This window comes from Misgurnus anguillicaudatus, chromosome 21 (assembly GCF_027580225.2).
Source record: "Misgurnus anguillicaudatus chromosome 21, ASM2758022v2, whole genome shotgun sequence".
Taxonomy (NCBI): Eukaryota; Metazoa; Chordata; class Actinopteri; order Cypriniformes; family Cobitidae; genus Misgurnus; species Misgurnus anguillicaudatus.
Window position 1 is genome coordinate 7,627,477 of NC_073357.2, and position 26,327 is coordinate 7,653,803.

General features: G+C 38.6%; 1 protein-coding gene across 1 annotated transcript in view; it reads left to right on the forward strand.

Moving 5' to 3' along the window:
• The window catches only part of furina (furin (paired basic amino acid cleaving enzyme) a), a 168,380-nt gene that overhangs the window by 61,564 nt on the left and 80,489 nt on the right, over positions 1-26,327 (forward strand). The window contains exons 3-4 of the mRNA XM_073859236.1: positions 13,390-13,485; positions 24,425-24,553. Of these exons, the coding sequence (XP_073715337.1) occupies positions 13,390-13,485; positions 24,425-24,553 (225 nt within the window). The remainder of the gene's footprint in view (positions 1-13,389; positions 13,486-24,424; positions 24,554-26,327) is intronic.

Consider the following 26,327-nt stretch of genomic DNA (forward strand, 5'->3'; position numbering starts at 1 on the left):
GATCTCGATTCGACCCCCCCCCCAAACGATCTCCCCAAACGAATCCAGCATTGCTACAATTCAGGTAATTATAATTTCAAGGAGGAAAGATGCAGTCTTGCAGTTCTCGCGACAAAACGCAATCACTAACAGCGGCCGCGATGACTTCTCATTTATTATTGCGCAAGCCAGATGTGCTCATGTTCGCCCCACCGGTACAGCGGATGCTTTCACCAAGAAGTTAGATAGAAAGAAACAGAAACTAAAGAGAATGAGTGAGGCAGAGCAATGCACAGGTACGTCCTTGACGTTGTTTTAGTACCAAAAAGAGGTTCTTATCCCTTCCAAACTGTTTTTTAGCACAGGGGAAACATTGGCTGCGTCCAAATATCCACACTTGCTGTCTTTGCACTTGACCACTTGACTTCTTACATAACGTTTTCCTTTATTTGGCCCAAGTGTTCTAGTGGGCATGAAGATCAGAAAAGCGTCAAAAGCTCTGGCTGCCCTGCGTTCTGACGCTTGAATGCATTCTCTGGTATCCTCTCAAACGGAGGTTTGCGCCTTCCGATTGGTTGCCGTTAAACGTTTCCGCCTTCCGATTGGTTGTCGTTGAATGTTTCCACCTTCCAATTGGTTCCCGCCGAACCGTGTCATACCTCATTACCATAAAGTTAATGTCAATCCATGTGGCAGCAGTCTGCACCAAAACGTATTCATTTTTTATTTAGGCTACATAAAATGTATATTTTTAAGTTTCTTTAAATAAAATGAATACATAATCACTGTACAGTTAACATTAACTGAATTTAAAGATTATCTAAACTCAGGGCGCACTCACACTATCCTAACCAAACCGCACTCGGGCGCGTTTGACCCCCAAAGCCTGGTTTGTTTGACTAGTGTGATCGCTCTGTACCACGCCGCGGCCAGGTTGCAGAGGTGGGCTGGAGCGCGGTTCACTTGGGCTTCACTCGGACATTCACGTAACCCCGCTGCTCGCATCAAAAGGTTTTTGCGAAGGCAGATGAAGGTGAGTGGTCGCGCAACTAACGTCTTCACCTTTTGAATCGCGCTCAGGCGCCATTGCGCTCACACCACAGCCTTCCGCGCCTGAGCACGATTCAAAAGGTGAAGACGTCAGTTGCGCGACCACTCACCTTCATCTGCCTTCGTAAAAACCTTTTGATGCGAGCAGCGGGGTTACGTGAATGTCCGAGCTGCACACGTGACAGATCAACTAGGCAATATGATGACATGTGAGAGGGCTGTCTGTAATCGCGCATCAAACGACTCCGAATAAAATACACAGACTTATCATTACGGTGGGTTCCAGTGTTAAGAGAGAGCTTTACTTCCTGCTTTTTTCAAAACAATCGCATCTTAATGACGAAAGCGCGCCCGGACTCGGATCGATAAAAGTACAGTGTGAGTGCGTGCATCTGAGGGAGGAGGGACAATCGCGCTGGGGCATGGTTTGGTTTGGATAATGTGAGTGTGCCCTTATCTGAAACTTTCAGAAGCTGAATTCTTTGCACCTGTGAAAACTAATGTTAAACTAATGTTCAGGGGTTGTAAGTTTTTAAAATAAAAAAGTTCTTGAGAATCGTGATTTTTATTTTAAGTAAAAGAATCGTGATTTTCATTTTATACAGAATCGTGCAGCTCTAATATTTGCTTTGATGTTACCAGTGTTGTTCCAGCGAACGACGACTTCTGTCATCTTCTTTGTGTTGGTCGTGGACTCGTTTACTCGATTCGCCCCCTGTCGTTTCCAAGAATAGTGCAATAGTAGAGTATAAATTTACGGTGGAGCCTTGCGGTGCCGAGCAAGGTGCGAATATAATTCCCCCTTTAGTGAATGATTTTTAATTTTCTGAGATTAAATTAGACCTGTAATGTAGACCTGACATACTTTTGTTTAGTCCCATTAGCTAAAGTTTCTACTTTAGCTAATGGGACAGCACATTGTGGCTATTCATTAGTGTCCTCAATGTTTTCAAGTTTGTTCGGCTTCTCAGAGTTACTTTTCCTTCGGGACTAAACCTGAAGACTAATCACTGTTGGGTCTTTTAAAGACACCAGGAGTCCTTCATCCTAGTAATTATCGCACCTGACACCCTGTTAATCTCTTCTTTTCTTACTTGTCTTGTAAAGAAATGTGGGTGGGATTTTTCTTTCTTTATCTTTGCTCACCAGTTCCTAGAAACCTCGTTGGCTTATGTTTCAACGTCCAATTGTGTTATGAATATAATCTTTCCGTTCACGCCTTTAAATGTGTAGCTCTAATACAGAACCTCCCCAATTTCACATTTTTCTGAAGCACACAGAATTAAAGTTTTATAGCTTCTCAAGTCACAGCTTGAAATACGAGCATTTAGAGTTGCGTTGCCCGTGATGCATTGACCTGACATCTGCATTTGTTCAGAGCGGCCTCAGTATTGTCGCTCACCGGCTGCCCCGATCCAGATGGCGAGCTCCTAGCTGGGTTGAAACACAAACCCCGCAGTTTTAAAGCCGGAGGACTTGAAGGGCTAGAGACCCCCTTAATGGAAATCACCGACTGGACCCTTATGGACCATTACTCACCTTTTAGAAGGGGGGTTAAAAAGCCTGTCTTGAAACATGGTTTCAGCAGCACGCTCCATCAGCCCAAATGGCTTCCAGGAGCAAGACAGACTTCCCTGGAGATAAAAAAACTCTCCATTGTCCAGTGTGCTGTGATGAGGTATGTGAATTATGAGCCTACCTGAGACTGAGAGCCCGCATGCGGAGCCGGGTTTGCATCATTTCTTTCTGTAATGAGAGCATAACCTATTCGTTTCTGAAGAGTTGCTCCTGTTCATGTGCAGCCAACGATTTGTCCTTGAGTTGTGCAGAATCTAGTCATCCTTTAACACCTACATGACAGTCTGAGCCCCGTAACCCCATCCATATATATATATATATATATATGGGGTTGTTTTTACTAAACCATTTAGAGTATAAGCATAACTATGGTATCATTAGAGAGAAGACACTTTGAGCTTCATTTTCCAGGTATTAAAATAATTTTAAGATAAAAATTAAAAAGTTAGGGAGGCTGAAGTACATTGGAATACTTTTTTTTGCAAAACATATTTTTTTATTACTAAAAATCTTAATGATAAATGTGTGTGTGAAACAGAGAACTGCAATGATCCCAAAGCCACAAGTCTAAAAAATTTACGTTTCACGTTTGAGGTCAATAGGCCCAAAAATTAGGTTCTTTCAAGGGTTTTTTAAGACTAGTGCCTTTTCTAAGTGCCAGTCAGCCCCAAAATAAAAGTCTTTTGTTTCTTATGTTAGCATGTAAAATGCAGTTTCCACACCAGGAAATAAAACGTCACACAAAGATCATTGAATTCGTCATCTAATTGGCTATAATAAAGAATGTGGACAAGCAGAACTGTCTTTGTTTCAGCGCTTTAAGAATGTGGGCGTGCAGATCTATTTTAATGCGTATAGAATGTGAACCTGCCTGTATTTCGGTGAAGAATTAAATAAACTTTAAAATAAAATTTTCAACAATATCACACAAATAACTGGTATGATTTGGCGGTTTGATGGTCTTGCTAAGCGTCATCTTGCAAACTTAAATTTATTCCATAAATTAAAATTACTTAAATACTTCTGGCATTGTGTCTTCACTTAACACATTTGACACGTGTCTTATTTTTGAGGACTGTTCAGAAGGATTTTAACTGGAATATTTTGACAGCTACAGGCCACATAGTACAACGGTGGGACGCTTGTTGAGTAGAATCTACAACCATCTTTCCTTTTGGTATTGACAACCATACGAGCAAGAATTATTTTACATAATAGAATATTTCACTACCCTGGTAGTGTAAGCATATGATTTTTATAACTTTTAACATATTTTTATATTATAAAATTATTAATGGAACATTTAATGCATTTTTATTTGACCTTAAAGAATATCAGACCCCCCCTTGAAATCTGGCATGTTGGGAACCACTGCCCAAAGTCAATGTTATTTTTGGTATGACACGCCAAATTCTCTAAGGGGTGCGTTCGCGCTAGTTATGTAATACCCTGTCAATTATATTGCCTCAAACCACCCAGTCATTAAAATGATTGACAGCAGGTTGTTTTGATGGTGCAAATTGTGAATTATCCTTCATTAACAGGTCATGGTGAAAGTTGTGCTGCTGTTGTTTTTACCAGTTGTCTCAGCCCCGTTGCCTTAGCTTTTCATAGATCGCAGTGGCATTTCCTGTGACTGCCCTTCTCCACTTCCTGTTGTTGAAGTTTTTGGCTCCCATTCACTTCGGATAGAGGAACCTCTGAAATATACATCCTTACCAAAACAATAGCAACTATTGAAGACGGTTGCCATGATGGAAATGTTTTCACTGGCTTTTTGCTTTACCACATTACCTTTTTATTGAAAGTAGTGATTGAGAAGTCAGCCATCATATTAAGTTATTTGTCAGAAATGTAAATGTCGGACACACTAGTCATGACACCATCACTGTTTTTAGAAAATACATTGGCTTTAGTAGCTTTACTGCCATCTTGATTCGCCTATAATAGAGATTTTATCAGAACTTTCTGTATCACTGAGTCAGCCCCCAAAAATCCATTTCCTATTTAAAAGTCCTCTGGCTGCATTCATATTCTCTTTAAAAACACGTCTGGCTTGAAGCAGAAATCCGAGCTGTCATCATCACAGCTATGTGAATCATGTGGAAACGGATTATAAAACATATTTTGCCAGGCCTTAAGGTCAAACCTATTAGAATTGGCAAACAAAATAGTGTCTCTAATTGAGCTTCATTTCAGATGAGGTCGATCTTTTAAGTTGCAAACACTTATGTGTGCTACTTTTCTAATTACCGTGCTACTCTTGGTCATTAATCAATGGGGGGGAAAGGATACCGTTCAGACAAAATGTCTCTCCCTAATAACCTGCCAAACGGGACGATCTCAGATTTGCATTCCGGTTCCTCTCCGCTTGAAGTTTTCATGCATTTTCATTGGCTTGAATTCTGACGATAGCATCTCAATGGATTTTCGGTCGACCTTATCTTGCATGCGTTCAAAAAGATCTTGCCACAAAGAAACTTAAAAAGTCGACTAAATCAGAAAAATATGTTTTCAGGTCTTGCCTGGGTTTGGGTTGGGTAAGAACTTTGAAATGGGCCTTTTTTCTTTCTTCAAATCTTATTTGATCTCGGTGGGTTTTCGTTTGGGTAGACTCTTATCTCGGCTGAATAAAGCTCACGAACCGTAGTCGTGACCATTTAATATTTATGTTGTGAATAAATACATGGCATTAAAAAGAGATAACCAAAACCACAAATTCCCCTTAACCACTTGCTAAGTCAGACTGTGACAACATGACCTAAACTTTGAACAGTACTGCGTACATAAGAGAATCGTTAATAATTAACAAATCCAACTAAAGAAAGCACATATACTTCAGCTCTGTGTTTTTTGATCTGCCTGGCCTCTTCAATATTAAACTTTCTAATATTAAACTAAACCAATATTAAAGTTATTATTACTTTATAAAGTTGTTTCATGCCTATGTGCTACATACATAAATGATAGCTTTAAACTGTAAGGCTTGTTGAGTAGAGGGGTGCAGTTATTTTTCAAAACAAAGTCCCATGTGGTAAAAAACTAATTGTTTATATGTCTATGTGGTGTTTTTAATATACTTTAAGACAAACCAAGTACAAATGTATTATTCAACACCACTGCTGAGTAGGGATGCACCGATAGGATTTTTTTGGGCCGATACCGATTTAAACAGACAACTTCTGTCCGATACCGATATTAAACACTTGTATACAATACTATACAGTTGGTCTATTAGCTAGTTTATTTCTGCATCAAATTATTTTTACTGAACATGGATTGGATCTAATTAACATTCAACTGACCAACATAATAAGAGATGCACAAATTAAGCTAAAACAAATTTAATAATACAGCATGACAACCTTCAAAGGTGGTTTTTGCTATTCAGCATTTATTTTATTAACAACATTAACTCATTTTTTACATATAATGGATTTCTTTATGCAGTTAATTAATAAACAATCTGTATCGGCCTTTCTCGTGCTATTGCCGATATGCCAATGGTTTCAAATTCATAAAAAATCGGCCGATAAATATCGGCGGCCGATACATCGGTGCATCACTACTGCTGAGTATTTTCTCTATAAAATTCAAGTTTTCCAAAGACAGACTCCAATCCGTGGTTTGAAATCACCTTTCCTATGTTACAAACGTGAAACTAATCACGTGTGGATCAGTAGTATGTGCCATAGATATTATGTATGGATTAGGGATGGGCGATATCTTATCGTTTGCGACATACCGTCAAACTTTATCCTGGCGATGAAAATCTGTCGCCTCGCGATAACAACGATTAATGTGGTTGATGAGGTAGTTTTTGCGTGCCCAATTCACTGTTCACGTGCGGAGTGAAAACAAACATTGCGGAAGGCGGACGTGAGGCTGAGGAGTTGCTTGTTATTATCATGAATTTACCAGAAATGCATTTACCAGTAAATACAAAAACGTGGTGTTCACACATGCAGTGACGTTCCGTCTTTTTACCAGTAAGACATCATTCACACATAAATACCAGTAAATTCTGAGAAAAAGCGGAAGTTATCTGTGGCGCGCGGCCGGTGAGCTCAGTGTCGTATTTGTAAACAATGGCAGGTTATGACTTAATATTCACGGTCCGTATTTTGTTGTTTTCATAATATTTATCGTCATTTTTATCGTCCCGCAACAAACAACTGAAATTACCGTGATACATTTTTTAGGCCATATCGCCCATCCCTAGTATGGATGCTGCAAAGACTTTGCACTGAAACAATTGCAAAGTGCCAAGTTCCCGTGTGCATTGTGTGAAACTGGACTTAGCAGCACTTGATGACGTGATCAAATACCAACCAGCGCAGATGCAGCAAACATGTTGGTAACAGCATTTTAAAGTTTTTGAGAACGACACGAAAAGATACAGCACTACAAGTTTCATTTATCATTTAAAATCAAGACATCCTGAATAGGGCTGTGCAAAAATATCGATACAGCTAACTATTGTGATATTTTCCACGATAGTGTACCGGTATTTCAATCTCCAGTATCGATATAAAAAAATATCAAATCCCTCTTTGTGCGTCAAACGACCTCCTCCAATTTTCTGTCCTTTCTTCCAATGCCTTAAAAGTTAGTGTGATTGAGAAAATGGAATGATGATTGCAGCTTTCAAGCTGACGTGTGGAAGCACTTTTAGCTTTAAAAAAAGAAAGTAAAAGAAATTCTGCTTTTTTTTACATTTTTGATAAAAGAAGAAAAAGTTTTGCAATTTATTAGGGCTGTAGCTATCGATTCTTTTTGTAATCGAGTAATCTAGCACTGAATCGATCGATTAATCGATTAATCTGATAAAAATTTTGTGTGTGTTTTTGGCTTTTATTTCTAAAAAAACAGAGGTATTGACATTTGGCTCCAAAAAACAAGCCTTTTTTTTATTTTTACCCATTTAGTGTTTATAAGTACCAGTGCCAACAATTAAGCAACAATTTATTAATATGCACAGCAGGTTTCATGCTGTAATCTAGCCCTGACATCAAAGTAAATATCTTGTTTATGTAAATTTCTACACCTGCAGCATTTACCATTAGGCTACTAACAAATAATATATAATTTCTGGGGTGAACCTTTTTGCTATTGTGTGTGTGTGTGTGTGTGTGTGTGTGTGTGTGTGTGTGTGTGTGTGTGTGCGTGTATAATAAGAATGTAATAATCCCAAACTTTAAACATTCTCTGCCGTTTATGGACATCTTAAAGGTATAGCGGAGGATTTTCTCGAATTTTAGAAAAGAACCACCTTCTCCACTTTTAAAAAAAATGCAATTACGCAACACTCCTGATTGACAACTAGGAGGATCAATAGTCTTGATGATCCACCTGGAAAAAAAGAAAATCCTCCACAATACCTTTAATTCTACGCCATCGCGCCAAATAAATTGAAAATGTATCACGCGCTATGGTGCGCTCTCTGAACATTGAACTACAGTTCGTGTGAATCTGATCCCTGTGCGTATAGTGTGCATCATAGGAATTTAACGAGGCTTCGAGGCAGAATTTATTGAGGAATCATTTCAGCCCTATTACAAACATGTAACTTATCACGTGTGGATCAGTAGTTCGCACCATAGATATTATGTATGGATGTCGCATAGACTTTGCACTGAAACAATTGCACTCTAACCCCGGATTTTCACCGACTGCGGAGCGGCTTCCGATCCACTGTGGAACGGCGGCGGAGTCAATCGGTTTCCATTCAAATTAATGTGTTTATTTCCACTGACTGGGTTCCGAATCCCCCACAGCTCCGGCCATCCGCAGATCTCCGGAACAAATACCCAGAGCTTCTATTTTTGCCGCAGGGCGGAGCCATGACTATATCGCATGATCATACATCTCGACTGTGTCTGTTCCTCGAACAAATAAATACAGAGCACCGTTTACCCCGTCTCGCACAAATCTTATTAACATAAAACTAGAACATAATACATTAACAGATGAAACTCAAATGTTAAAATTCGGCCTTCTTAACATTAGATCACTTACCAACAAAGAACCAATTATCAATGAAATAATTACTGACCAAAACTTAGATGCACTCTGTTTAACAGAAACCTGGCTTAAAGCAGACGATTACACCAGTTTAAACGAATCCACCCCACAAGACTATTATTATAAACATGTTCCTCGTCTAATAGGGAGAGGGGGTGGTGTAGCTACAATATACAATAAAATATTCAAAGTAAACCATAAATCCAACCTAAAATTTAATTCGTTTGAAATAATACTGTTAAATATGGAAATAACTGATCGCAACAACAAACGACTTTCGTTCATTTTAGCTACCATATATAGGCCTCCAGGCCACCACACAGATTTTCTTAAAGAAATAGCAGACTTCCTATCTGAGCTTACAGTCACTGTAGATAAAGCTCTTATCGTTGGTGATTTTAATATCCATGTGGATAATCCAAAAGATGCATTAGGACGTGCGTTTATGGATGTTCTAAATTCTCTCGGCATTAAACAAAATGTGTCAGGGCCCACGCATACTCGTAATCACACACTAGACTTAATTCTGTCACTCGGACTCAATATTAATGACATCGAAATATCACCCCAGAGCGATGCCGTTTCAGACCATTGCCTTGTGTCATGCACAATACTTCTAGATAGGACCGCTCAGTCTACAACATGCTACAGATTAGCCAGAACAATAATTTCCACCACTAAAGATAGCTTTATTAGCACTCTTCCAGACCTGTCCCAAATGAAACATGTAGCAGATAATCGTGAAGATCTAGATATTATAATAGAAAACCTGAACAACGTCTGCTCTAGCACGTTGGATGCCGTTGCTCCCATTCGAAAAAAGAGAATCAAAGAAAAACCGCCAGCTCCATGGTATGACCATCATACTGCAGCCCTTAAAAAAGTAGCTAGAAAAATGGAAAGAAACTACCGAAGCACAAAGTTAGAGGTATGGCGTTCAGCATGGAAAGAGAGTGTTCAACACTACAGACAGGCTATTAAAACTGCCAGATCTACCTATCTCAGTACGCTTATTAAAGAAAATCATAACAACCCTCGTTTTCTATTTAGCACAGTTGCGAAACTGACTAGAAACAAAGAACAAACAGAAACCAATAGTAAACTCCAACACAATAGTGACGACTTCATGAACTTCTTTACTAACAAAATTATGTTTATTAGGGAAAACATAGAAACTATGCAAGCAGCCATCACTCTACCCAATAGTACATTTTCCACTAGATTACCAAACGAACATCTTGAGTCATTTAATCCTACTACAATAGAAGAGCTCTCTAAACTAGTAACGTCATCCAAATCATCGTCCTGTATACTAGACCCCGTTCCCACAAAATTACTAAAAGAGGTATTTCATGTAGTGGCAGACACTGTACTTAATATCTTTAACTCATCTCTAGAATTAGGATACGTTCCAACAGCTTTCAAACTAGCAGTTATTAGACCGCTCATTAAAAAGCAAAACCTTGACCAGGGAGATCTTAATAACTTTAGACCAATCTCAAATCTACCTTTTCTTTCTAAAATATTAGAAAAAGTAGTGGCAAGCCAGCTACGCACATTCGTAGAAAATAATAATACATATGAAAAGTTCCAATCAGGATTCAGGCCCCACCATAGCACAGAGACAGCGCTGCTTAGAGTTACAAATGACCTCCTATTAACATCCGATCGTGGTGAAATCTCAATCCTTATATTACTAGACCTTAGTGCAGCCTTTGACACAATAGATCACACAATCTTACTCAATAGACTAGAAAACTATGTTGGCATCAGTGGTCAGGCGTTAGCCTGGTTCAGATCGTATCTAACCAATCGATATCACTTTGTTTATGTAAATGAGGAAGAGTCATATCACTCCCCCGTTAAATACGGCATACCTCAGGGATCAGTTTTAGGCCCTATCCTATTCTCGTTATATATGTTACCTCTAGGAGACATTATCAGGAAACATAACATAAGTTTTCACTGCTATGCGGATGATACCCAGCTTTACATCTCGTCGCATCCTAGCGAAACCCACCAGTTTTCTAAGCTAACAGACTGCATTAGTGATATTAGGGACTGGATGGCACAAAACTTTCTTATGCTAAACTCCAATAAAACAGAGATACTTATTATTGAACCGAATCGCTACAAACATAATATGTCAGATTACAAGTTGCACATAGATGGCTGCACGGTGGTGCCATCTTCCACGGTTAAGAATTTAGGCGTAATGTTCGACAGCAATCTATCTTTTGATAGTCATATCGCCAACGTCTGCCGCACAGCATTCTTCCATCTTAGAAATATCTCAAAAATACGCCATATGCTGTCTGCATCAGACGCAGAAAAGCTTATACATGCTTTTATGACCTCTAGAATAGACTATTGTAACTCGTTACTCGGGGGATGCCATGCAAATCAGGTAAACAAGCTACAGCTGGTTCAAAACGCCGCCGCAAGAGTGCTTACTCGATCTAAAAAGTATGACCGCATCAGTCCAATTCTGGCATCTTTACACTGGCTACCAGTTAAATATCGTATACAATTTAAAATATTACTAATCACCTACAAAGCCTTAAATGACCTAGCGCCTTCGTATATTAAAGAACTACTATCAGAATACAATCCATCACGTAAACTGCGCTCACAAAATTCTGGTCACTTAATTATCCCTAGAATATCAAAAGTGTCTAAAGGTGGTAGATCCTTTTCCTACTTAGCCCCTAAGCTCTGGAATGATTTACCAAACAATGTTCGAGTATCAGACACAGTCGATCAATTTAAATCTAAACTTAAGACATTCTTCTTTAACAAAGCATTCACATAAAATGTCAAGTAAATGTACATTTCCCGCAGTAGTTAGTTTGTCCAGAACAAAGCACTCACATACCTCATATGGGTAATATACTTATGCCGCAATAGTTAGCCTGTCTGGAACCGAGCCGACTTGAACCACTATAATGTTTGACACTTGCATTGCATGCGAACGGCCCCTACGCTAATAGAATTCTGTTTTTCTCTCCCTGTCTCGTCCTCAACCACGAGGACCATGAGACAAACAGACCCAGTTCCGGTTGCTGTGAAGATCATTGCATCACTGATCCACTGGCTGTCCTTCAACGTGATGACCAGCCGATGCCCGACCAACGACCACCGGCTAAACCAGTTTAATTCGCTTACCCGCCTCCTATCCCTACCGTTTCTATATATATATATATATAAATATATATTAATTCCTCCCAAGGGTTTTTGTCCTTCTATGACTTTTTCCCATTGGGTTTTTTTTCCTAGAGGGTTTTTAATCCCAGGGAGAGTCAGCCAACTTTGGCTTAATTTAGCACTTTACAGTATACGTTACTTTATTAATATGCTCGCTTGTATGCTTTAACCGCTTTCTCTACTTCTTATATTATCTATTGATTTTCTGTGTTCTCCTCTACATCTTCTCATGTAAAGCTGCTTTGCAACAATTAACACTTGTGAAAAGCGCTATATAAATAAAATTGAATTGAATTGAATTGAATTGAATTCGCGAGATCTCGTGTCATGATCTGGGCTGGTTCAGCAAAACGTTATAATTTAACTGGATAATGGGCGGAGACAGAATTAGATATCGCGTGATCATCACGTGAATTTGCGAGACCTCATGGGTCCTCGTCACTTCAGGGCTGCGTTCCACTCCAGTTTTAGACACACACTTGCAAACTTCCCTAAACACTTTCCCTCAGGGGAATCCCTGTCGCCATTCTGAAGTGCGTTCCACTTCGTCAAGTGGACGAGGGAAGATTATATGGACAGACCCTCGATCCCTTGATTTGCTATTATGATGATCAAAGATGAGTTTTTAGTTATAAATTATTTGTGTACAATTTTGTCCGACATACAGCAAAAAATGTCTTTGGTTCAGAGTATTATAGAGACTTTAGGGTGGGATATTTTCAAGTGGGCAAATCAGCAGACATTTAAAAAATCATGGGTGGAATACATATCAGTAAAAATATGATGCCCATTTGCAGACTGTCCACTATGATTATAATCAAACAAGGCAGTGACCATCACGGCATGCCACCATGTTCTTCATTTACCTGTCACATTTCATCCATGTGTTTGTGTCATCCATGTGACTGAATCTCCTGGTAAACAGTGAGCGGTGAGTACTGGCATGAGCAATACTGCACTGTCAATCAAACAATCTGCCAGCGTCTGCATTTCGTTTTTCAGCTTGGCTGCAGGCAGTCACTGGCCTAGAGAAACTGCTTCATATCTTTCAGCGAGTGCTCGCTTCCTCAGCGCCCAAGGAGACAGAAGAGGACACTTTGTGCTGTCTGACTGTCAGCAGCTTTCCTCTGCTGTCCACAGTTGTCTCCTATTAGAAAAGTCTTGAAATCAATATCGGCCTCATTTACTTTCCTGAAAAATGTCCCCGGTCTGCGTGATTAATCAATGAATGTTATTCTACCGAAAATCTCAGCAAATGTAACCCTTTCGTCACCTCTGAAAACATTTCTTGCTGAGGTAACTGATCTAAAAATATCATAGCCTGCTTTTTAACGACAAAATCAAATTCGGATATTTCACTTAAACCTGCACAATACAAAAGCTATCAGCATTGTAAAACCTTGGCATGGCCATGTGTTTAATTGGGCAGTCTTTTTCTTTGTTTACTTGATTCTTTGTATTACTGTTTCCTAATTCTGCTGGACTGCCGGTAAACCGTGGAAGGCAGCGTTTCCCGTATGCGTCTGACTGTGTTTGTTGTTTGGTTTTTTCAAGGTAATGTGGGCAGAACAGCAGGTGGTGAAACGAAGGATGAAGAGAGATATTTACTATGAGCCAGTCGATCCGAAGTTTGCACAGCAGTGGTATCTGGTAAGTAAATGGCTCTTGTTTGTTTGTTTGTTTGCTCATTTGCAAACAATAGTTCCCGCTCTCGATGAGATGCTGAAATATTCTGTTCACGTTGACGGGACACTGCTCCTTTCACCCATGTTAAATTAGAAGTTGCGTAATGGTGAACTCGGTCCCATTATGGTCATCCGGTGGAGCTTCAAGTTTAATCAGCCGGTTACGATTTGGCTCTTCGGAAAAATTCCAGCCAAGTCGGCATGCGCTCAGGTTGCGATTTTGGCACTTCAGAGAAATGCCAACCATGTCTGCATGCATTCAATCCAGAATCTTCATATAGCAGAATTTATGCATTTGTGTGGTTGGCATTTTTGTATCCACAAATCAAAAATGAAAGCCTTAAAATCTGTCTATTATTATGTGTAACTTTTAGAAAGATCTCTTGACTAGTTCTAGGACAGTATATTGCAGAGGCCGATATTTGGATATTTTATTATCAGCGTTTAACGATACATTTTTTTCAGTCTGCCAGTAAATTTTTCTATTACTTAAATTTGATGTTTGTAATAAAAAGACACTCAGTGTCGCTCAGTAAAGCCAAAGTCTGACAAACAGTAAAATGACCAATCATTGTTTACGTTTTAACTTTACATTATGTTGTGTCACACACAACACCACACTAGTTCAACACACTTATTCAAACAGTACCATGAGATGCCAGATCCACATTAATTATATTTTGTAAGTATTTTAAATGGGTATATTTGAAGAGTTTGGATCCACAACACAATAAATCCATTTTGACTAATTTCGGTAAAAACGTGTTTTCTATACCAAGACGGTGACGAGATGGAAAAAGCACTATTTTCACATAGCATCTTTAGGTTTTAATAGCATTAAAAATTTAAATTCATAATTTGATTTATAAAAAAACTGATTATTTTTTTCCGCAAATTGCAATAAATCCACCCAAGTTTTTTTTTCGAAATGCTATAAAGCTATTGTATCCGTATGTGCCTTCATCCATGTTATATTCATTTAGTTGACTAGTGGTATACAGTGATTAAAAAATTACATTAATGGCATTAATCAAAACACTTACTTTGTCATATAAAGAATACTGTCATTGCTGCTGTCATCCTTGGGACGTCGTCGCTGAACTTTTTGACAGCAATCGACTGTAAAATGTTTTGGTCCTGCTCGATTTTTGTTCGAGTAAAATAATGGAAAGTTTTTCCTAAGATCTCTTGGGGTCAATGTGTTAGCATGACAGAAGCTTGATGCTTGTCGGGTGAGAATTTTTCTGTCGCCCGAGTGGCTTACTTTTCTTCCCCGCCACAGAAAACCACCACAGGTTTAGCAATGCCATCAAAAGTATTATTTTGTTTTTGTTTATTTGTTGATCACAAAGTAGATGAGGAAAACTAGGACTCTGGTGTAGTATTCAATGCGCCGCTATTGTTGTTTACAATGCGTGGAATGGTGCGCTGTAATTTGTTGAGTGGATTTATTGCATTCTGCAGAAAAGGAGGAGGGGCTTTTATCACGTTTTGGGGAAAAAAGGGAGAAAAGATGACATGGCGGATATCGGATTTTGCATAAAATTAAGAATTTACTTTTTAATACTGACCTGATACAATACTAATTTTGGTGGTAACTCATTAAAAAAAAAAACCAAACTCTTCATTTATAAATGTTATGCATAACAAATGTTTATTTAGTTTCACCAATTTTCTGTTTGTCTCTTATTTACGGTGATAACATTTGTGTTATATCACCCATACAGCTTTCCTTAATATCGGCACAAAAGACCACATCAGTCGACCTCTACTCTTGACAGACATGTAATATAATATACATAACTATACTATCAGTGGTGTATAAAGACCTTACATAATGCACTGTATTGTTTTCATTACCTTAGAATTAACTGTTTTATCTACATACATATTACATGGAAGTCGCCTTCATGTTTCTAAAGTAGCCCTAAATGGACAAACTGTTAAACAGAGCGTGTTTCGTCCCTACGGATTCTCAGACAACGACATGTATCTATCGTAGGTTTTCTATGTGTTTCGAAATTAAGGTTGGATGCAATTTGCCATCTCCCTACTAGTGCTGCTAAAAACGCAACTGTACCTTTACATATTTGAAAGTAAGTGTTTGTAAGACAACAATTGCTATTACTTTTGTTGGTGTAAAGCTTTAAAGGCAAGATATCTGATTGTAAATTTTTTTTAACTTTAGCCTACTAGCACTGAAATCACGATCCCACCCTACATTCAAATCGCCATTCAAAGCCAGGCCTCCTCCCAAACTAGTGATGCACCGATTTATCGGCTGCCGATATTTATCGGCCGATTTTTGATGAATTTAAAACCATCGGCAATAGCATGAGAAAGGCTGATACCGATTGTTTATTCATTTACTGCATAAAGAAATCCATTATATGTAAAAAATGAGTTAATGTTGTTAATAAATAAATGCTGAATAGCAAAAACCACCTTTGAAGGTTGTCATGCTGTCTTATTATATTTGTTTTAGCTTAATTTGTGCCTCTCTTATTATGTTGGTCAGTTGAATGTTAATTAGATCCAATCCATGTTCAGTAAAAATAATTTGATGCAGAAATAAACTAGCTTATAGACCAACTGTATAGTATTGTATACAAGTGTTTAATATCGGTATCGGCCAGAAGTTGTCTGTTTAAATTGGTATCGGCCCCAAAAATCCTATCGGTGCATCCCTATCCCAAACATTCTCATTCACCAGAGAGAAAACTTTGCAGTACAACGTGAATAACATTATCAAAATAACGAACATAAACAACTGTTTTAAATCGGAAATTAGATAAAGCACGTTTTTTGCATTGTAGATGTAGTAGTTTGCTTGTAATTTTGAAAACATAAATATTGTTACGCTAATTTGTAAAGGTACACAAACTACATAAGATCTGAATCCATCTAAATAAAATCATACCGCGTACCTGCCTTTCTAAAAGAAACAACTATTTCAGACCATTTGCCTCCAGCAGCTGTTTCCATCTCGTGGAAAAGCAGTAAAGCTACTGATGTTAATCCGGGTTTTTGCTCTTTGCTGATCCAGACGGTTTTGTCATTGTTGTTTCCAAAAGTTTTTTTTTGTGCAGCCTGTCAATTCAGCAGGAAAGTTTGTTTCTCCCTCTGCTAACAGAGCGGACATGAACGCGCTGATGACGTATGATGTTTGCATCAACAGGGTGCACAGTGGCATGCAAAACACGTTCCCAGAAGAGGAGCAATTATTGCATTCGGTCCGAGTTCAATGATTTGTTCAACTTTCTTGGTTCTATGCCTTCACAGATATTTATACATTTAGACATTTTAAAGGGACATTCCAATTTTTTGAAAATATACTCATTATCCAGCTCCCCTAAAGTTAAACATTTGATTTTCAGCTTAGAAAATTTCAACTTTTAATTTTCTGTCGGTCTTAGTACATGATGTAACTACAGAAGAGTCAAGTTTTAAATAGGACAAATGTCGAAACTCTTTGGTTATTTTTAGCGCGATGCTAATGGTCTAATCAGATTCAATGGATTGTGCTAAGCTATGCTAAAAGTGGTAGCGCCAGACTTGGAGATCAGCTGAATGGATTCCAAAATGGTAAAAATCAAATGTTTAACTCTAGGGGAGCTGGAAAATGAGATTTTTTTTAAGTGGAGTGTCTCTCTAATATAGCGATTGCTAACAGGATGTGAGGAGACCTTCAACCAGCATAACTAAAAATGTTTCTGAATCAAATCTGCTACCCTGCCTTTAAGTATATCAAGTGTTTTTATTCCAGAAAGTCAGATGATGAACTCAAGGACCTTAAGTTTTAATAATTATTTTAATACTTGACACATGCTTTAGTAAAACATGATGTTTGTGGCAACGCCAGTTGAGTCAGCTGTGGTTTAAAAATACACCTGCTAGACAGGCATGATTAGTGGTGTTTGATTAGTTAGATAATTACAGTAATCTGCAGGAACAGCTAAAAACTGCAGTTTTTGAGCAACTAAAATGCCCACCCCTAACAGAAAGCATGTAGGGCACCCTAACAACTATCCCGAAGCCCCAGCCAAAGTAGTCTTGATGATTACACAAACAAAATATAATACAAATGCAATTTAATGTCTGATTTGCGATGAATGCCAGAACAAAGCCTTGACTCAAGACAACTAGGAATGTTGTGGTGATGGAATTAATCAGCGTGTGACAAACCTGGTGATACCGGTACTGGTAGGGGCTTATAAATGCGCATACAGCCGTGCACATTTTACTTTCACTTTTGAATTAGAGGCAAATGTTTAAATGCAGAGTTTGCGTTACAAGCTGCGTTAAATCACTTCTGTATCCGAGTGCAATGCAAGGGCGATTGTTTAATTAAGTGCTTAAGGCAGAAGCCTGCCAGTCCCAAGCAGAACAACCGACTCTTTTATTTAAAGCACTGCTTGAATGATGGGTTTATTATTATTGTAAAACACAACTACAAAACGTTCTCGCTTATATTAAACATTATATACAGTGTGTATATTATAACGAAACGCGTAAGCACGCTGTTTCTGCCGTCGTCATTGTCATTCAGCTCGCCTCACAGCAATAAACTAAATCGGACACCTGCTGCTCTGTGATGTGTATCACAGGTTACACCAACTATCACAACATTCCTATACTAATGCGTTCAATCGCTTTTTGAGAGATCATGGATAAAATTAATTAAAATATACCTAAAGTACCAGAGTGGTACTGATTTTGTACAGTCAGGTTAAACCAGACAGGCGTCTAGACTTTTCTGTAGCTTATTAATGTCATCAGAATAAGGAGGGGATTAAAAAGCTTTATGTAGGCTGTTTTCGTCAGTGTGTCAAGATATTTTGCAGCACACCTGCTGTCCCCCAGCCAAATCGAATAAATCATTCGTCAGTAAATAGAGGCAATGACTGCAGTGTTTATTATATATGCCTGTTGTCCATCACAGTGTCTTACTTTGTTTTGGCATTTGTTGGCACTGTTTGAACACGACAGTTATGACTACCATTATTATAAATCCAGCAGCCATCTAAAAATGTCAGTGTTTATTGCACAGTAAGAGAATCTGCTGAACACCCTGCAAACTGAAAGGCAAAAGTGCTTTTGCATTGTCATTATATTCAGGGTTCCCACAGGTCCTTGAAATCTTTGAAAGTTTGTGAATCTGGGAGGGAATTCAAGGCCCTTTTGAAAATATACATACATAGATACAGGTCATTAAAAGTGCTTGAATCTATTTTATGCAAGACGTTTTCTGGAAAAAAATCCATATTATTCTCTGTGTAGTGTAGAATAATTTTATAAAAAACTTACATGTGGTAAACTGTTCGCTTTAAATGCTTATACAGGGTTTCCCCCAGCACATTTCAGTTCAGGCGGCCCGCCTAAGCTTGGAAACCCTACCGCCTTAACTACGTCATCAAAAAAAAAAAAATTTGCTGCACAAAAGAACGCCGAGTGCATCTCGGAGAATAGCACACCGCGAGCGGGGATGCGCGCCACACGGCCGAAATGAGAAAGACGTGGTCTGGACCGTCACTGTCTGGAGGATAACTAGCCAGTTGATAAACCATCTCGGAGTTTAGCGCGGACGCGCTTCACACCGCGAGCGTGCACGCGCGCCACACGGCCGAAATGAGATAAGACGTGCTCCGTCGTGTCTGGAGGATAGCCAGTTGATAAAACGCGTGTCCGTGAGAACTGTAAGTGGACTTATGTTTAGGTTTATTTAAGCCTGTTAGTGTATTAGTCTTTAGTTCTTGCAAATTTAAAGTAAGTTAGCTGGTGATTTTGTTGTTTGAGCAACCTGCTAGCTAGGTTTCACGTGCCTGTTGATTAGATATAATTGTTGAGCGCTCTTGCTCACTTTATTTATATGCATTACTTACATGCTACAGTAACACTCCTTTAAGATAATGTAATTAATAGTGGGAAATAATCAGTTTTTACAATTTTTGCGCCATCTATCATCATTCGCCAGACGTTCTACAACGTCTGCTTTAGTTTGTGTTTATTAACCCTTTAGTTTCACTTCATCACACAGCTATTCCCATTAGAGGTATATGTTAAAAACATTTAATTCATTTATAATCTAGTATGTGTTCAGTTTCTTCAAAATTAGGTTTTATTTGAGTGTTTTAAATAAAAATATTTTAATTTTCATCATGACGCATATGCCCCGGCCCTTTGATTGCCACGCCCTATGCCCCACCCACTCGCCCCGCCCACTCGCCCAACCCTACCAAAAAGTCTGCGGGAAACCCTGCTTATATCTTCTGTATGCGAATGTTGATTCATACCAAAATGCTTTTTTGTATAGTTGTGTTTGACACATGAAAACGTCTCGGGTTACGTATGTAACTGTTGCTCCCTGAGAAGGGAACGAGACGCTGTGTCTCCCCTGCCGTACTTCCTGCGTCCCTGTAATGCCGTCTTTGGCTATATTTTAGATAGCAGTATACTTCCTAGCTCTCGCGTCACCCTGTCTTTGTCATAAAGTCTCACCATTGGTTGAATTTGATATACACATTCCGATGCACTTACTCTGGGAGGCGTCCCCAAAGTGTCACCGCAGTGACACAGTGCATGTTCCCTCGAAAGGGAACTGTAACAATGTATCTTAAAAGTAACACAATGTAACCTTGCTCTCACTTGAAATGTGCCCCCACATTTAGTGCTTGAATTTGAGGGTATTGGACCTGAAAAGTCCTTGAGAGGTCATTCAATTCTGTTTATTCAGAAATTAATAATTATTTTTTATTAAGTTTACATTAAGTGTACATTAAGTTATGTTTTTCCAGTCATATATCGCAGTTCCTGTTTGTGCCGTGAGGTTAAAAAAATAAACAAAAAGAACATTGCAGTTATCTACACTTATTGCGCCATGACATATGAACTTTTATTCGTTTTAAAGGCCAGCATGGGTGTTTTTAACGGGAATCTGTAATATTTTCGAGCATCGCTCTGTCACCGTGCATTCAGCAGCAACACGGCAAACCCAGATATTTCATTTCAGTTCATGATTCAAAGAAACACTGGATGCCATTTTTTTGCATTTGGAAAATGTCTTGAAACAATGAAAGTATTGGCTGCTCTGAGCTAAAGTCTATTCCACAAGCGTTTTTCACTTCGATGGCGTTATCAATCATGTTTACCAGTACAGCGGGTAGAAGCGACTCAATAACATTTCAGCGGAAGAGAAAAGTTTTCTCTGCAATTGCAACAGTTGACCAAAGGTTATCAGCTGCAATTTATCACCACCAGTGCCATCATTACTGAACCTTTGAGACAAGATTGCATCATTTGGGTTAAGAAATAAACTGTCGATACTGTTAGCCAGGCTTGCAATCCCAGGATAACTAGGGGACTGTATCAATGTGGGGTCGTGTGACCCGACGGCACCTTACTGGCTCAGTTTTCTCGCTTCAGCCTCTCTGGGGAAAAGTGCAACCGTACTGTGACCAAGTGGAGAGTCAAGGAGCCATGCTGTGAAATAAATTCAATTTTCTGCTCAGATAAACTAAGGCGACCACGTTCTCTTCTGCGCTGGAGTGGGTCGGCTGTGGAGTGAGGTCAATTCTCGGCGGTCAGGCAGTGGGTGGGACGGACGCACGCGTGTATCGCATGTCAGTTCTCAAGACATCTTACTCTTAGGTCAACTTTTGTTTACGGGAGTGTCGGAATTACAATGTTGGCCATTTGAAGAATGGTAATGACCCGAATCTTGTGTCACATGAACTGTGGTGTAGTAGTTGTTTGTATGTGCTTCATGGGATTTCATTTGGGGAGATGCAGGTTTAAATCCCACTTACACAAAATATCATAAACAAAATGCATACCGTAATACTTTCTTTTTGGTAACTCTTTACAATACGGTTGTGTTCGGTGGTTTCTTAGTGCTATTGTAAAAATATTATAAAGTTATTAATCATGGTTATATTTGTATCATGCAAAATGCAAATGTGCAAGAAAATATGTTCATTTCCAAACATTTTATGCCATTTATGCCTCCAAACATGTAAACAATGTTCATGTTAAGTATAATGAACATGATACTTAAATATTTTTAAATACATGTAGGAATAGTGGGTTAACCAAAGGACATTTTATAGAAGTCTTAGGCTTTTAAAAAAGTCAGAAAAAAATAGGGGGCCTGTGCTCCAGTAGAGCTTTATATCTAACAACACCTTTGCTAAATCTCTTAATTCTAATTTTATGTATAATTTCCCTTTTTTCCAGTGACGACCTGTAGTACAGAAGGTTTATTTAAGCCTTAAAATGATAAAAGTCTTTAAGTTTTATGTACAACAAAACAGTTACTGAAATTGTTATTAAAAAAAAAACAAAACGTGATGTGTATCGTATCGCGAACCAAGCGTCGAGATACAGATCGAACCTTGAGCTTAGTGTATCGTTACACCCCTATACATTACACATGGGGCTGGGATTAACGATTATTTTTTAAACGATTAATCTAGTGATTATTTTTTCCGATGCATCGATTAATCTAACGATTCATTTTATCAGTCCGATTCGAATTCGATTCGATTCTCGATTATCTCTCCATTTATTAACTAATATCAATTTATACATGTTGAATTACATATCTGAATGTAAACATTTCAATATATGTTCATTGCTCTTAAAATTTCAAAATAAGAAAAGACGATACAAGTGCAAAATAATGCATTCTTAGTCATAGGTAGCATTCAATAAAACATTTGCAGCTCATACTGTGCAGTTTAGTAACAGTATAAAAATCTCAAGTTCAGTTTACTTTATTTTACATGCATTTATGAGCAAAACCTCTTCAATGTGCCTTTTGATGGTCAGTGTAACTTTTATAACTTGATTTGTTTAATCCACATTGTTTTCGTGCTGTTCTAGTCCATTTAATGACAGATATAAACACAATTATAGACTTAAGAAGCACATATATTATTAAATCTCTTTCTCTTAAGTTTGTTAAGATAGATTAGGACTCATTTACTGCTGGACTGAGAGTGAATGAAAGCGCAGTCTTCTGGCAACAGTGACATATTCCATTGCTTTCTGTTAAATTGCTCAAAGTCATGACTGTTTAAAACACACTTGGCATCACATTCATGATTTTATGGTAAAATGACACTTTTTCGCGTCAATCCACGAGCATTTAAACCATAAACAAAGCACTTTCACATAATTGAGCTTGAGCAATGCAACAGAACCCACGCAGAAACGATTGCAGCACTGTTGCAAAAGAGCCGCGAGCTCACGCTGCTCATGCGGCGGGGTGCATGCTTGTTAACATGGGCGCTGAAAAAACACGCCGCACGTACTGCTCACACGTGCTGTGTGAAAACGGCGTGGACTGAAGCCACTCGCGTTGCTACTATTCTACGGCGCCGCCTTGTTGGGTCTGACGAATCGACGCGCATATTTTGCGTCGACGTATTTTTTGCGCCCTAATTACACATTTATGCATTATGTTCATATTTCACGAATAAACAAACCAAAAGATGGAAAAACCAATAGAGGTACTGTAATCACACTTTGATATAAATTTTAACGTAATTTGAGTTCGTAATTTTACAGCCATCAGAAGTTCTCTATTTTTGATATAGATGGTTTCATTGGACGCGCGTTGCCAAGGTTATGCACCAGGATCCAAAGTTAACATCTGTTCTGTGCTTGTCTATCAGTCTGGCTTGTGACTTAACTGACCTCTAAAATAGTGATAGACCGATATATTGGCCAGCATATATATCGGGCCGATATTTGCGAGTTTTATGTGTATCAGCATCGGCCGATACGTGGCTGCCGTGTTCGCTGATTTTTTTCCGACATTAGTTACAGACAGAGTGCTGGAAGCCGCAAGCGATTGCAGGTCATGTGACTAAAAACAACCAACCTTTCCATGACAACATCGAAAGCTCGGCCTAACAGCTGATCATAGCTGGACAAAGCGGGTTTTTATTTCTCATCTCTATGAGGCGATTTCCCGGACAGGAATTAGACTAGTCCTAGACTAAAATAAATGTAAGAATTGTCCAAATTTATAACATCTCTTTTTAACATATCTTAAAATACATCAGTGCCCTGTGTTTTGCCTCAAAATGGACACAAGTAATGTTTTTAGTAAGGCATGTTTGTTAAAACTAGTTATATTAGTTACCTGTTTTTACTATTTGTTAAATATAAGTTCAGTAAATGTAACTTTTTTAAAATTGAGACTTTTGGCATCATCATTGTGTCATTTTTATGATGTAAATTGAGTGAGCAAAAGCAGTATCGGCTCCAAATATCGGCAGCTTGTATCGTTCATCGGCTAAGGCTGATCAAACAAAAATCGGTATCGGGATCGGCACTGAAAAATCTATATCGGTCGATCCCTACTCTAAAACAAATACCTTGTAGAAAATAAAATGTTTCGCTTTTCCAAAGACTAAGGGATACAGGGAGCATGGATGTGCGGCGAGGTTTGGTAGACAGCCAAGAATTCAAGGATCTGTAGCTCACATTGTATACATTTATTTTACACAATAATGTTAGCTACGTGTAGTAGTTGATACGTGTTAGATATTATATCTGAACAAAGGTAATGTACTTAAATAAACTACTCTGTTGTTTATGATTCTATGTGGAAGTTTACCAGAAGTTACGTTTGGTACACGAAAGCTGTTTGTTTATGTTGTTGCTGCTGAAACTGTCAGTGTAACAAGCATTTTTTACATGTAGATTTGAGGATAAGGAGAAGGTCAGGTCATTAAAATCATTGAGAAGTGGTGGCTGTGAAGGCACGCAGGAGACAGAGTACCGCAGCCTTAACAGAGAGCTGATATTTGCTTCAGAAGTGAAAGATGGGTGAAAAGTGATCCTCGGTAAACAAACAGGGTGATGCTGATCTGTTCTTTTTCTTATTTTCTACGCAGTACAACGGAGAACATCGTGACCTCAACGTGAAAGAAGCCTGGAAGCAGGGCTACACCGGACAAGGTGTCGTTGTGTCCATTCTGGATGATGGGATTGAAAAAAACCATCCAGACCTGATTCAGAACTATGTGAGTTTGAAAAGGTTTTTCATTATTTTTAACAAGTGAAAATGTGTCATGGTTTTCTCACCATTTGTGTTTCAAACCGGTATAAACTCATTAGGAATAATACTGAAGGACTGTACTGCTTGTTTTTGCAGATTAAAAAAGAACAAAAAAGCTTTTCAAGTTCATGAGAACAGTTTATATTACTCCTGTATATACTAATACTTCATGCCTACTGCTTTGTGTGGGGAAATAACCAAACTGTAGTCACTTTTGTTTTAAATCTTGACGTCCTCCCTAGGTCATTTATGAGACAGTGGCAATGTCTGATTCGTGAGCTCATTATTTTAAAGGGCACATATTATGAACATTTTTACAAGATGTAACATAAGTCTCAGGTGTGCGTTGTATGTATCTGTGAAGGTTCAGCTAAAAATGCCACGGAGATACTTTACACAGGACAAATCAGGAAGTCATCAGTCTGCGTCATAGACTGTAAAAAAAGATGGATGACGCGACGTCGCCTCCCACCATTGTAATGAATTGAAGCCAAAAATGTCCGACCACGGTCGCCGCCATGTTGTGTAAAAACGTCAGTTTGGAGCCAAGGCATGCGCAGAAGGAATCGTCCGTGGAGCTAGAAGCGGAGCCGCGGTATCAAACTTCCGCCCAAACGCTCGCGCGACCAATTCAACCACGCCAATCATAACGACACGCCCCGTTTTTATAGCATCAAATTACAAGCTACAATTAAACTTACCACAATAATGAACACTTGAACATATATCAACGTGATAACAACTACTTGAAAGGACCAAAGCCATCTTACGGAAACTTTTATTGGAGGTGTAAAACGAACTCCCATTCGTTTCAGTGAAGAGGGCGGGGTTTATGACTTGTACTGCAGCCAGCCACCAGGGGGCGATCAAAGAGCCAGAGGCTTCACTTTTCAAGGCTTATGAGGCACACCCGGTCTGCGTATGTTGTGAGAAATCGGGTATACTTTATGACCCAGGAGTAAACTGCACGACACCTGCGCTCACAGCAGTGGTTCCCAACCTTTTTAACCCCAAGTACCCCCACAGCCCTAGCAGTAAGGCTTAAGTATCCCTTCATCGAAACTAAACCAAAGTTTTTTTTAAAGACAAATAATTAGTAATATTAATATAATTAATTAATTTTAAACATTAAAGTAAAAATCACTGACTGATGAAGCATGTTTATTTCAACAAACCACCATCATTGCGATCAGTGATGGTGGAAATAATTCAGGGGATCTGTTGCCACTATTTAATTTAATGCATTGGTGCAAGTTAAACATTCTAAATAATTGATTTATTGAAAGATTTAAAGTTGCAAACGAGTTGTCCAGACATGATAATGTCAATAGTTACATCAAGTTAATATTGTGTGTAACTTCAAATTAATTATCTGTGTTAGTTTGTTTAAAACATTTTTTAAGTTGTAGTAACTCAATGCATTTAGCTTGATAACGTCAGGTTCCCAGCATGCTTTGCATGGGACTTGAAAGTGAGAGTAAATGTAGAAATATGGTGTTATTTTATGCATTTCTAATCAAGATGTAAACATGGGAAGACTTTTAATGATTATTGTCCTGTACTTTTGGTATTTAAAAGATTTTCTGTTTTGTTGTTGATTTTTAAGTGGTTACCATTGTGCTGAAGAATAGAGCATTTGCTCAAGTTGAGAACAGACTCACCGTGCATTATCTTGCAGTTTTAATTGCATTTTGATAAAAATGCTAAAACTGGTTGTCTTCTGCAACCTAACAAATGTT